Raw genomic sequence first — 14,493 nt, forward strand, 5'->3', positions numbered from 1 at the left:
GTGTTCAGTGGCTTTGCTAAATAATTTGAAGCTGAAAGAGCTCGTTTTTCACAGAAATAGTTGTATATAAAACTGTAACTATATGTGTTTTCATCCCAGTTCCTTCCTACAGGTATTTATTGGTAATTATTGGATCTATGCCCAGTTAGTAATTTCTACATGCTTAGACAATTTCTTCCATTTTGAGGTGTAAAACAGGAGATGGTCTCTGTGTTCAGTAAACCTGTAAAATCTAAGTCGAATGAAAAACAAGTTTTATTCTCTGTCTTTCTTTTTTATGGACCACAGGGTGCTGCAGACATTAGCACTGCTCTGTTTCCTTCAGCTAATTCTGTCTCGCAGTCCAAACGCATGCTTGTTAAGTTAATTGGTGACTCGAGGTTGGCTGTAGATCCAGATGTGAGGTGGATAAAGCTGTTAGTTGTCCTTACAACCAGACTATGCTGTACAAGCACCCTATCAAAAGATGATTGTTTACCGCTATATTAAGGTATAATGTAACATCTCTGACCAGATATTCAAAACTAGTCTTTGTAAGGTACAAATTAGAGTACAAATGAGCAAGCACAAATGGCAGTGCCATAGAGTGACAGGCTGTACCACCAACAGTATAGTAAGAAGCTTTATTTTTGTTTGATTGATTTGACCATTGATTACAGGGGGGGCGGTTTGATTCCCCCCCCCCCCCCCTGCCTGCCTGATTGTCCTTGGGCAAACCGATGAACCTTGAGCCACTTCCCACTGCAGGTCAAATAGCTCCCAGTGGGACGACTCATTTTGAAACTCTTTGTCAAACTTATCTAAGGTTTAAAAGCACTATATTTGTGCAGCGTTTTTACCATCTTATGTGTCTGACTTAAGATGTTAAAAGGATCAAAAAACAGATTTTTAAAAGCTGGGTTTTGTTTTATTTTTTCAAGAAAAGAAAGCACATCTCGAGCACATACCATTTGTAAACAGTTTTTGTTATTCCTTTTGAAAACTATGGATATCATGGTACAACTGCCACTGAGTAAAATGTTCTCTTCGCCACTTCAAACACTGATATTGCCTGCTTGCTCACGCCTTGATCCCAACAACTCCTAACCCAAAAGACAAACCAGAAAATCTGCAGGGGGACTTTAGAGAAAGTGTCTCCTCCTACAGAAAAACATTAAAAGTTAATATCAGTGAAGTTCAAATTCTAGAAATGGCAGTCCAAAGTCAAAGGAAGCGAAAAGGAGCTTAAGAGCGCCAACATTGTTGTCACTCATTCCAAGAATTCACTTGCATCCCTGGCTTTGAAGAGCAGCGCTTCACAGACTCCAGAAACTAAATGATGTCTAAAATGGGATTAGGGCCCCACATCACAGCATCAGTATGGCAGTAAGGAATCTTTGAAGAAATGGTTTTAACACATCTCAGAAACACACACACAAACACACACCTATTGTGTCTGTGCTCAGTCACTCCTATCGTCTGGCAATCAGGTGCACACAAAATCCATCTCCACCGAGTTCAATAGTTTACGTATCACATTTTATTTGTTCCGCTCGTGGTCATGGACTTTATTTCGATGGCCCTAGAAACAAAGGATACAGATTTTAATTATAAAATTACATATTAAACATCTGATTTGGTTTATGTTCTGCGAGAGCTGTGGCCTGTGGCCTGGATGTGTACACGTACTTCAGAGAGACGATCGTTAATGTGAATCACCTCTCCATGATATCTCTATTTCCTCAGACTGAGGTGAGAGAAGAGCTGACCTACATAGAAGGAGAGTAATTTGCACTGTTCCTGCAAGTGAGAGGTCGCACCCGCTCCGTCGGGCAATGTGTCGATGATGCTGATAGCTGCAGGACAGAGGGAGAGGTTTGGGCTTATAGGGTGCAGTTTCTATAAGGTATACAAACAGTAACATGTACCATGTAACAAAATGATAGCATTACTAAATGCACCAAATACTATTTCAACATCTTTGTATTTTTACTTCACTGTTTGTATTGCCTGGAGACTAACCAATGATCTCCTTGCTTCCATGAAACACCTCTCTCCCTTTAAATTTCTCGGATGGTTTCCTTCCAATACATTTCGTATCTCTGTAAGCCCCCAAAATGAAGGACTCAGTTGTAGAGTTTTCTTTTTCTTTTTTACTTACCAATTAATGGTCTCCGTCACATTGAAGGGTTATGGAAAACTTAAATCTAGCAATTAGTTTCATCGGTGCATCGATGAAACTAAAATCAAGCACATTTTGTTCAGGTCAGCTTAGCCACAATCCCAGCAGATTTATTCATCTCAGTGACAGCCCACATCAGCTGAAGGCTCAGTTTATACCCTTCTACACACCCAGTCTATACTTCTCTGTAGTCAAGTCAAGTCCAGACACATTTATTTGTACAGCGCTATCCAGATAATCCAGTGTACCTTCCAGAGAGATGAAGTGGGAAACAAAGAGACATTTAAAACATCTATGCATGTCACGATATGTCACTGTCACATGTCACATGCACTGCAAGAGCTTCTTCCCCCGCAGTCAGAGCCCTCAACTCACTACCACCACAAGACTGATATACACATACCTCTACAAACACGCTACAATACTCACCAAAAGACTCAAAAACAACAAAAACTTTCACAAATCCACTACAAACTGGACCTGGGAACAATATGCTTATTTGCACACTCAGTCACATAGTTACTGAACATACATCTAAATTATACTATATTTGCACATTTTGCATCTTGCACATGTCTTCGTCCTCTCTCGTGTACAATATCCTGACAATAACTTGAACCTGGTATTTAATGCCTACTGCACAATCCACTTTGTATTGTCTCTGTCCTGTCTTTGTTTATTGTACAGTTAGTATTGCATAGTTATTATTATAGTATTGTATAATTAGTAATTAGTACGTTTTGATCCCTTCATTTTACCAAAATTTAGCATGTTATTTATTTGTAATTCCTAGTTTTATATCTCTTGGAGATATATCGTTTATATACTTATAAACCATGGGGGGCTTGGGGTGAAACAGCACACTGGTTCGGTACGTTGTATACTGTGTATACGCTTGTATTGACAATAAAACTCTTGAATCTTGAATTTTGAAAATAATCATGACAGAAAAACAACAACAACAATTAAAAGTAAAAAAAAAAAAAAACAAGACTAGAGTTGCTTCTCATGCTCACAGATGGCTAGTCATATATATCTGGTGCTCTAATGTCTGCTGTAGCCCAGGTTGTTTCTGCTGCACCCTTAAAAAAAGCAATGTCAAAGTGGTGATTAAACTGTGGGAGAACCCCGTCCTCTATGTTGTGTCCCTGGGACAGCTGTTATACTCTGCCTCGTAATGACTAAATCTTCAGACCATATGTGAACACGGGGAACCATCCACTAGACACGAAAACAAATCGAGGATTAAGTTGCAGAGGAAGTTGGTTCATTGATCAGCAACTTCAAATAATAAATTTTAAGCCCAGATTTAAATTAAATAACAGTTTAGCTTTCAGGTGTTTGTTCCACATGTTGGAGCCATAAAAACTAAAAGGCACTTCACCTTGTTTTGGTCTAATTCTTGGAATATATAGAAATGTAATTAGGTGCAAGTCCATTTAGTGCAGAAGTATTTTAAAATCTGTCTTTTGAGAGACAGGACATCGATCCAGAGATTTGGGAAATGGAGCAAAGTGCTCGATCTTTTAGAAGCTTGTTGAAATTCTAGCTGCAGCATTCAGATGAGCTGTAAACAAGTTTTTCTGTGTCAGCTTTAGACACACTATTTAAGCCTGTTGAGAGTCGCAGTGCATGTACAAGCCACTTTGCAACACATGTCAACCCCAGCTACTACATTTTAGTGTAGTTTCGATCCATGTCACATCTGTTTCTACTGATGCCTGCTGACTGTACTGTACTGTTCTTTACTGTGGGTCTATTTCGGTACGGCAGGTAGATGTGCTCCTGTGTGAAAGGGAGGTCCTAGAGCTGAAAATGCTGCCAAATAATGCAGATAGAAATCTGTTGCCTGTACTGTTCCTAACTTAACTACAACTTCATAAAAAGTGGCTCCACATCAACCAGCCATAGCAGCGAAAGCTTCTCAGGTGATTATATATTCAGGCCGTACAAATTTGGTTCAGTTAGTTATTTCTTTCTTTTGGGGAACCATGCACAAAAGCAATAACTTCTAGGAGAAGAGATGCCCTCTTTCAGATTTACCAATTAGCTCAATAACCTGTATTCAGTTCAGTTTTATTTATACAGCACCAAATCACAACAACAGTCGCCTCAAGGTGCACAACAGCACTCCCTCATTTAATCTTCCCAACTGCGATATCATAAATAATAATTAGTTAAATATCAAATACATTTTAAGTACTTTCTACCCAAGCGTAGAGCTGCCACCCAGGCAAAAGAAAAATAGAGCTATATCACATTATAACGTGAAAAGTTTATTGTTCTAACAAAATACTTTTCATTTTTGTACAACATAATATCACGTTATTACAATATACATAATTATCATGTTCGTACAATATAATATTTATATTGTAAGAACGTGAAAGGTTTTTTGTTATAATGTGATAATTATGTATATTGTAACAATAACGATATTATGTTGTACAAACATGAAAAGTAGATTTTTAGAACAATAAACTTTTCATGTTATAATGTGATATAGCTCTGTTTATCTTTTGCCTGGGTGGCAGCTCTACGCTTCCGTAACTTTCAGTAAATTTCACTGATAACAAATAATTTCACTTTCACATTTTTAATTGTGGGATTTTCCTTGTAATACCAGGTTTGTCTCTCACCTCTGCCAATATATTGTAGCATGAAGGGGTGATGAGAATAGAAAAAAGCATTATAGGAAAATAGGTGTCAAGTTCAAAGTGTCTGAAGTATCTGAAATTAATCCCTTCTGATGTGTTTGTACGTGTCTGAGTTAAGTCAAAACTTTTGTTCCTTTCCTCTCCAGTTGTCTAACTGAAGAGAAAAACAGCGATGCAAAGAGAAAAACAGCCTTCCCTATCACAGTTGTTCTCTTGACCTCTCTTTTTTATAACATAAAATAATTGAATCTGCTTCTTTTAAAGCTGATGGCTTTTCTGATCTTAGACTGATTTTTAATTGTCGGCTCCAACCATCAAATGGCCATATTTTCTGTGTCTTCTAAAGTGCATGATAAAAGCCCTCACTGACACATGATGAACACTAACATCTGCACCAGCTGATCCTTTGTTTGCCCAACCACCTCATCATGTGTTATCAGGTTACATGGCCTAGTCTTGACTCAAAAGTAGGCTAATGCCTTATAAAAGCCAAAGATTGAATGCACTCTGTAAGCTTTATTATTGTTGCAGTAATCCAGTTTTAAGCTCAGGAAAGGTTCCCCGAGGGACAAGGGAGGAAAGGAAGAAATACAATTATAAAAGTAAATGCACATAAATGATAACGGTAGAGTAATGGCAAATAAAATCAATTAGATAATATTAAAAATATCTTGTTTACCAATGACAGATAGTATTGTTAAAGACTGTGCGGCACAGTCACAAGTAGTACTAAATGGATCTACTGATTATATTCTTTCATAAATGTATGTTTTGAAGGTCAAAACTGAGGCTTTAACCTCAGGAAAAATTAAAAGTTGAACATTAGTGTAAAAGTGAACATGAAACATGATTTTCTGTCTGTTAAAACTGCATCTTATACCACACCCCTAACGTCATTAGGTTGCCTTTGTAGGTCTTGAAAATGGGTCATTATCTCTCAGCCATCAATGTTGCCCCAGCTGGCGTCACCAATGCCCCAAAACACCCTGTTTGTAAAGGTGAAATACATCTAACAAAGCAGCATTATGTGGTGCCTGAAAACACACCGGACATGTGACGTGCCTTAATAATTGCACTTTGTGTATGCTCAAACATAACAAAGTGGACACAATGTGCCTGTTTTATTAGCACCAATGGGTCTGTCTGTAGACGTACACTTTCTAATGTCACAATGCGTTTTTATGATTTGAATTTTTTTAAGTCTTTAAGGACCTCTTGCCTCTACTGGAGGAGCATGGTTGCATGGTAGCTTTTCCATTAGCAAGCTGACAAATTGGACATGAAAAGCATCTAAGACCAGCACTCAATACGCTGCTATTCAGTGTTTTAACACTGAAGACAATACCTTTAAAAGTCAGCTAAAAATATTGAATATTTTACTTTTGCGATGAAGGCTGCTGACACTCAGAAAAGGTTGTTACAGGGCTTTAAAAAGTGGATGCTGAATCTTCTGTTGCTGTGACAACACACCGGGTTGAACGGACCTATCAGGAGCTGCAGAATCTGAATGTCTTTTTATTAAATGGTATTTGCTTCATTATTACTGGACTGAGTCTGCAAGCCTTTTGACCTCGATTGCCTTCAAATATAGTCAGAGACAGTGAAAAACAGAATTATGGGCTGTTATGTTGTTCAGAGTCAAGGGTTTAAAGAAAAAACAGCCGAGCTGTGTTTTCGTACCACTGATTCACAGAGTGCACGTTAAACATCGAGCTGATGTGAACCCTCGTCTGCTGCAGGCCCGAAAAAAAACTTTGTCTAAAGGTCTATGTTCACAAAAACTGGGTAGTATATCCCCGTGCCTTGTCTGAGAGTGGTAGAGGGGAGGTTAAACAGCAAGAAACCAGCTTTTAAAGGCTGAGAAAGAGAAGGACAGAGTCCTTCATTCCTGCTAAGATAGCCCAGCTACCCTTTTACAGAATAAGGCGTAAATGTTTTTAGAAAAAAATGGATTTAATTTTAACTAGCTTTGACCATGGCGGTTAAAATACTTCTTCTCTGTCCTCTGACTGTGTGGCCCTCCTTTATAGTCACACTCAGATAACATCGAAGGCAAAGATGGCGGTGTGATTGCTTTGTTTTTCAGCCTCACAGGTTGGTGCTGGAGTGCTGATGCAGCGAGGTGGCCCTGCATAATAAGTCAGGGAGAGCAAGAGCCACACTCCAGGGACTGTGATTAACTTTCACCCACTCCAAAGAACAGCAAGCCATTACAGAAAAATTATTTCTCAATTTACTTTCTGGGCAGGCTTTGAAAGAGAGCCTGTTTCTGGGAGTGGTTCCAACATAAACCACCGAAAAATGTAGATGCACCGCTCCCTGTAGGAACTTAGAAAGTAATGCTTGTGTAAATAATGTCTGGAGCTGTGTCTTGTATCCGAACGATTAGCTCTTTATAACCTACAGCTTGATGTGTGGCTGCTTTAGGTCTGTTTGTGCATGTTGCTTCACTCTGATCAATAAGAATCTCTGGAAGAAAAATGCAGAGTTGCATAATGGGATGGGTTTAAGTGTTTTTGCTTGAAGTCTGTCTCGTAGAAAACAATGAGCATTGTGTGCTGATCAGTCTTTTTGTCAGTGATGTGCTCATTCTTCTGTATGATTATTACCATGAAATCCAGTCGCAGTCAGCAGAGGGTAGTAGTGATATAGTCACAGCAGCTGGAATAGTTATGTAAATTATCCAAGTTTCTAGATGTGGAATTATAATTAATCAGCTGAAGTTATATACACAGACTGTATTAGTCGAGGTAGTGGTAAAGGCATTAAAAGTATCAAAGTAATAAACTATCGAAACACTTGAGCTGAGTATTTTTAGTTATACACAGTGTGCATTAAAACAACAAATGCTGGCCATAAAAGCTCGTCAAATAATAGCATTTCAGCTGTAGCAGCTGTATTAATACTAATAGTAGTTCGTGTAATAGTGGTTGTTCACATTTAGGGGATGTGGCACAGCAGAATTGGTTATCTAGTAATCTCAAAGTTGGTAGTTTGATGCCTGGCTGCCCTTGAGAAAGACACTGAATCCCAAATTGCTCCTGTTGTATCCACTGGTGTATTAGTGTGAGCGTGTGAAAGTTAGAAAGTGCTGCATGAATGTCTGTCTAAACGGGTGAACGTGGCTTATACGAAAAAAGCACTTTGAGTGTTTAGAATAGCGAAGCAGCAAGTAAGTGCCAGTCCATTTATCATTCTCACGGTTGTTTCTTTTATTCATATTTGTGTGCGATTATCGCACAATAAGTTAGTGTTTCATGGTGTGTTAGCATTGTGATCCCTTAAAAGCTGACCTGTTACTTGAAACCAGCCTGTACTTTTGGCTCAAGGGGATTACTTTTACTTACTCTGACCTCATTATTTAATAACCTGGCTATGTTTAATGTGAGTGTCCACATTAAACATTGGAGAGAAAATTTGAAAGCTCAGTAGATCACATTTAAGCGTTGGTCACATTTAAGAGTTATTTCCCAAAATATGAATGCTACAAAACAAAATCAAATTCTTACAGTAAATATGTCTTGACGATAATGTCTTCTGCACAGTGGTCACTTTTTACTGTGTATACATGTGTGTTACATCATTATATAATGTAACCATTGTATGCCACCGCTCAGAGAAATAGACCCAAAAGCAGAACAGAAAACAGGCAGGATAAAAATAAAGTCAAGTACGCCAGGTAAAAGTCTCTTACAGGGTGAAAAGCAAGCTGGCAGCCAAGAAAAAAGAGGCAATATGAGCAGAAAAAGTTAAAAAAAAAAAATACAAACAGATGAGGAAAAAAATTGCCATGCTGAGGGAAGGTGCATAAATACAATCTAACAAAGGAGGGAAATGTTGCCGGTGCATATGCAGGGACTAATGAGGGTGAACAGAAAGGTGGGAAAGTGTGGAAGGTAGGAGTGTCAGGCCTGAAATGACATGTGAGTCAATTCATGATAACAGGCAAATAGACATAAATGAACAACATAACAGCAAATCAGGACAATTACACATGAAGTAGACAACTGATAAGAGCAGAAGAACTAATATTATGAGTCCTCTCATTCACTACAACTAAGTGTGACTGTTGCGATCACTTACATCACAGTTATTTTGTGAATGCAGAAAAATGCAATCATATCTACACAGCCTACAAACCCATCATACAACATAAATGTCTTAAACATGCATCATTTAAAGGCCATCAGGGGGGAAATCCTCTGGTTTAAAAAAACTGATTATATAGAGGTCTGTGAAGTAAACAACCTTACGGCTCCCTTGTCTGTGTCTACCTCAGTTTCTCAATAAGCTCTACTCCTCACTTTGGGACTTCATATTACGGTGGCCATTTCCATCTTTTATATACAGTTTATGGCTGTAATCTCTGTTTTTTTAAAGCCTCTCAACTCTCTCATGCCATACAACAAAAAAAGTTTAGTTCCAAGACTATCCATCCATCCATCCATCCATCTTCATCCGCTTTATCCGGGGCCGGGTCGCGGGGGCAGCAGCCTAAGCAAAGAGGCCCAGAGCTCCCTCTCCCCAGCCACCTCCTCCAGCTTATCCGGGGGAATACCAAGGCGTTCCCAGGCCAGCCGAGAGATATAATCTCTCCAGCATGTCCTGGGTCTGCCCCGGGGCCTCCTCCCAGTGGGACATGCCTGGAACACATCACCCAGGAGGCGCCCAGGGGGCATCCTTGTCAGATGCCCGAACCACCTCAGCTGGCTCCTTTCGATGTGGAGCAGCAGCTGCTCTACTCTGAGCCCCTCCCGGATGGCCGAACTTCTCACCCTATCTCTAAGGGAGAGGCCAGCCACCCTTCGGAGGAAGCTCATTTCTGCCGCTTGTATCCGCGATCTCGTTCTTTCGGTCACTACCCACAGCTCGTGGCCATAGGTGAGGGTAGGGACGTAGATCGACCGGTAAATTGAGAGCTTCGCTTTTACACTCAGCTCCCTCTTCACCACGACGGACCGGTGCAGCGTCCGCATTACTGCAGCTGCAGCCCCAATCCGTCTGTCGATCTCCGGCTCCCTTCTCCCATCACTCGCGAACAAGACCCCAAGATACTTGAACTCCTCCACTTGGGGCAGGAACTCATCCCCGACCCGGAGTGGGCACTCCACCCTTTTCCGGCTGAGAACCATGGCCTCAGATTTGGAGGTGCTGATCCTCATTCCCGCTGCTTCACACTCGGCTGCGAACCGTTCCAGTGCGAGCTGGAGGCCATCACCCGATGAAGCCAACAGAACCACATCATCTGCAAAAATCAGAGATGAGATTCTGAGGCCACCAAAGCGAAAGCCCTCCGCCACTTGGCTGCGCCTAGAAATCCTGTCCATAAAAATTATGAACAGAACCGGAGACAAAGGGCAGCCCTGGCGGAGCCCATCACCCACCGGGAACGAGTCCGACTTATTGCCGGCAATGCGAACCAAGCTCTTGCAACGGTTGTATAGGGATCGAATGGCCCGTAGCAATGGGCCAGACACCCCATATTCCCGCAACACCTCCCACAGGACACCCCGAGGGACACGGTCGAATGCCTTCTCCAAGTCCACAAAACACATGTAGACTGGTTGGGCAAACTCCCATGCACCCTCAAGTATCCTGGAGAGGATAAAGAGCTGGTCCAGTGTTCCGCGACCAGGACGAAAACCGCATTGTTCCTCCTGTATCCGAGGTTCGACTAACAGACGAACTCTCCTTTCCAGCACCCTGGCATAGACTTTCCCAGGGAGGCTGAGGTTCCAAGACTACGTTTTTAATATTTATGTTACATGCAGACGTCTGTGAGAATTCAAATAAGAAATAAGAAAAGTGTGTGGCCTCTAGATTGCCAACTCGATCTATTATCATGAAAAATAATTCATCACCAGACAAACACTATCACCGGCAACATTGCAGTGGACAACTATATACAATCCCTGCTACAAAGCAGGGGTAATTAAAATAGACTGCCTTCAGAAAATGGCATAATTATCATAGCTCATTGATTTGTTTTTGTACTATTACCAAACAAAGGAAGAGTTTTTAAAAAACAGCTGGTCTGCCTCTGGTTTGGATTTCACTGTGAAGCCTATATTCATGAATTTGAGGCAGCTCGTTCAGTGAAAAAGGGACGCTCGTCTGGCACAACATCTCTGTGACGGAGGCTGAAGAAAATTTTTGCTGGTGCAGCTTTAAATAGAGAAGAGCCTCATCTTTCTCATTACCATGACGTCTAATGCAGCATGTGTAGGTGTGAAATATTCTCAGGTCTCTTGTACAGATGATCGCTGCACTATGAATAGACCCTGTGGAGTTCTGTGGTGTAGTTTATTCATGTTCGCTGCCTTCTTGACTCATATCAGACCTCACACTGCACCACTGAGCTTAACAGTCTGGAAATGATGAACTGTAACAGCTTGAATGCTCTTTTGTTTTCTTTTTGCCTTTCAAGTGATCTTAATTATACATAGCCCCTAATTTCTAGGAGTCCTGGTGAAGATGGGGTCTTTCTTTGAGGTGTTTAAATAAGTAGTAAATCTGTTGGTGTGTGTGTGTGTGTGTGTTTTGCATGTGTGTGTGTGCGCGTGCAAATGCATTTGTTGTTGAAGGTGTAAAAAATCTGTCTGACACGCGTTGCGGTTTTTCATTTTTAGAAGACGTCTAACATGGCACGATGGCAAACCACACACACTTCCTCTCACAAAAGCGTGTGTCCATGAATTTGTGCGTGTGTGTAGGTGCGTGTGTTCTCAACGTACCGTTGAGAACGTTAACGTTGAATAATGTGCCTCCCCACCCCCACCCCGAGCCTAAATAAGCTCCTGTGTTTGATTTAGATCCATCGCTCAGACAACATGGATATGTTCATTTAATTGTATTTTAATAGCTCAAATGGTATTAAAATGTTTTCACAAAGTGAGCAGTGTCACATGAGTAGTGTGTTTGCTCAAGGACTTACAGTGCTGACAAATACCTGTTGGGAATAGAGATGGTTGCAATGTTGACTCATGGCAGCCGGGGAGTTTCTGTAGCACTTGATTTATGTCTCAGTTTTTATTCTTTCCTGTGTCCGCTGCGGTTGAAAAGCACCTTTCAGACATACATGGTATGAAAGTCATCATATCTGAGAGGGAGGCAGTTTTTCTAAATGAGACTTGAGTTCTAAGCAAAGCTGACAGCTCTTGATTGCATTTCATAGCTTGATGCTTCACAGCTGTAATCACAGTTGCACTCTGGAATATAATATGCTCGCTTATGTGGCGTTTAAGGGATAAAAGATCAGGATTATGTGCATTTTTAGGGCTGTTTGAGTTGATTGTAAGTTGTAATGGGCATCTTATTTTCTCCACAGGGTTTGCAGGTCAAGGCTGATTATGTTCCTCTGCTTCAGTCTCTGGCCACATATGGATGGAGGCTTACTTGTGTGCTACCAACTCCTGTAATCAAGACTAACAGGTAATCCCATTGTCTGACTATTAAAGGGGGATCAAGTCATCTGTGACATCTAATGACCTCTGTTGGCAGCCAGGAGGAACTGCAGCAACTATAATGATGAATATTGCTTTAAGTCCATTTACAAGTGTGAACTAGAGCTGCAGGATTTCAGTGTGTTCCAAGAGGTTAATAGTTACAACTATATGTATGTATATATTAAAATCTAAAATCTGTTTCGAGAGTTCTACACATTAGAAAATAAACACTCAATCCCATTTCCCTAATATAACCTTGTACAACCTAAAAATGGTTTATTTTACCCCATATGTGTGCATAAATCTCATGGAACAGGACTCCAACCTGGCCCACTGGACAGCTTTAGAAAATGTGAAGGAGGGGACTGATTTTGAACTTTTAACTGTATTTTAACTGTTTTATAACTTTTCCTACTAATAAAGTTTAATATCCCTGCCATAGAGATACATCTGGCAACAGGTTGTCTCCCTTAAACGACACACTCATTAAAAGAGTGCAGGCTTATGTTGAAGGTGTATATAAAACAAGTAGTTACAGCATTTTTGCTCTTTTTGCTTCATTGAGATGAAGCTGATCATAACTTTTGCAGGAATAACTAGATTAATTTCAGTAGGTAGCAAAGTAGTAACATAATATCTCACGTGTAACAAAAGAAACATCAAATGGAAATCTGGGTCTTGTGTAAAAAGCTTATCGTACAAGTTAAAATTCACATCTAAAGTTATAAACTTGTAGTTATATGCTACATTCCTGTGAAAGCTGGCACATGGTGCGATATATAATATGCGCAAGTTATTGTACAAAGAAATGTGACAGTTCTGGCAGAAATTGACCTAAATCTCTGCTAATGTAGGCTGAGCTTTGAGCAGCGCAGCAGCTGCAGCTCTGACTGTTGATGGAAAATCTCTTCACAGAAATGTAACGGTTCCTCATCTAAGCCTGTGCTGACTCATCACTCATCGCTGCTGTATGAGTGTACATCCGCTTATGGTCAAAGGCCTCGCATGCTCTCAGTCACACTGAAGGCTTCACTTCAAAACAGAGTTTGTTCCACAACACGCAGAGGATGATTTGTGCCGTTTGTGACATCCAATTCCTGAATGTTTTAGTCGTTTACATTTTTAACATTGTTGTAACACAATTTTTAGTTTGTGTGCAACAGACGTTAAAGATGACTCAGTTCACACATAACATTGTGAAGACATGAAGCCAATATAACTCAGCATTTCCTGTAAATTATCTACCTGTTCCAATCATTTGATTGCATTTTATTTAAGAGCCTATTTAACAAGCTACCAATAACAGGCATTGTTTGTGTGTTAACCTCTGATGTGAAAGACAAGAATTCTCAACCTCCTAATTTAGACATTTTCTTAGCATTACCTGATTATTTATATCTCCCACTGTGGTTTGTAGCGCTAGAGAAAGCATATGACAGGGTGCCCCAAGAGAGGAACTTTGCAACAGTAGCAGAAAAGTATGTGAGGACGGTGCACGACATACATGAGGACAGGGACTCAGAGCCATCAGGAATCTTCTTCTTTGCAGTGGTGATGGACAGGCTGACAGATGAGGTCAGGCAGGAGTCTCTGTGGACTCTGATGTTCACAAGCAACTTTGTGATCAATAGTGAGAGTAGGGAACAGGTGGAAGAGAGCCTGGAGAGGTGGAGGTATGCTCTGGATAGAAGTCAGTAGAAGTAAGACGGATATGCGTGCGAATGAGAGAGACAGGTGTAACGGTGAAGATGCAAGGAACAGATGTAGTGATGGTAGACGAGTTTAAATGTCTGGGTCAACAATCCGAAGCAATGAAGTGAAGAAGAGAGGGCAGGGTGGAGTGGATAGGTGTGAGCAGGGCAGCAGCAAGTGGGACACGGTTGGGGCACAATCTGGTCTTGAGGCCTGCTATAATATATGGCTTAGAGATAATGGCACTTACAAGAAGACAGGAGGCAGAGCTGAAAATTTTAACATTTTCATTGTGAGAGACCAGAATGGACAGGATTAGCAATGAAAAGATCAGAGAGACAGCTCAGGCTGAGTGATTTGAAGACAAAGTTAGAGAGGCTCAGAGGAGGGATAGTGGATATATTAGACTAATCTGCCAGGCCGGTAAGAAAAGAGGAGGACCACAGAGAAGATTCATGGATGTAGTGAAAAAGGACATGCGGAGGGTTGGTGTGACAGGTGTAGGGTGAGATGGAGGCAGATGATCTACTCTGGTGAA

General features: G+C 40.8%; 1 protein-coding gene and 1 long non-coding RNA gene across 3 annotated transcripts in view; both read left to right on the forward strand.

The window, feature by feature from the left end:
• The window catches only part of LOC120732881 (raftlin-like), a 125,199-nt gene that overhangs the window by 101,609 nt on the left and 9,097 nt on the right, over positions 1–14,493 (forward strand). For both annotated transcript variants that reach the window (XM_040030759.1, XM_040030760.1), the window contains exon 9: positions 12,146–12,249. In XM_040030759.1, the coding sequence (XP_039886693.1) occupies positions 12,146–12,249 (104 nt within the window). The remainder of the gene's footprint in view (positions 1–12,145; positions 12,250–14,493) is intronic.
• LOC120732883 lies at positions 4,450–10,662 on the forward strand. Its single transcript, XR_005695699.1, has 2 exons — positions 4,450–9,237; positions 10,551–10,662. It is a non-coding gene; the product is annotated as an uncharacterized LOC120732883 (long non-coding RNA).

The sequence above is a fragment of the Simochromis diagramma genome, unplaced genomic scaffold (assembly GCF_900408965.1).
Source record: "Simochromis diagramma unplaced genomic scaffold, fSimDia1.1 OVJJ01000361.1, whole genome shotgun sequence".
In the NCBI taxonomy this organism is placed as follows: Eukaryota; Metazoa; Chordata; class Actinopteri; order Cichliformes; family Cichlidae; genus Simochromis; species Simochromis diagramma.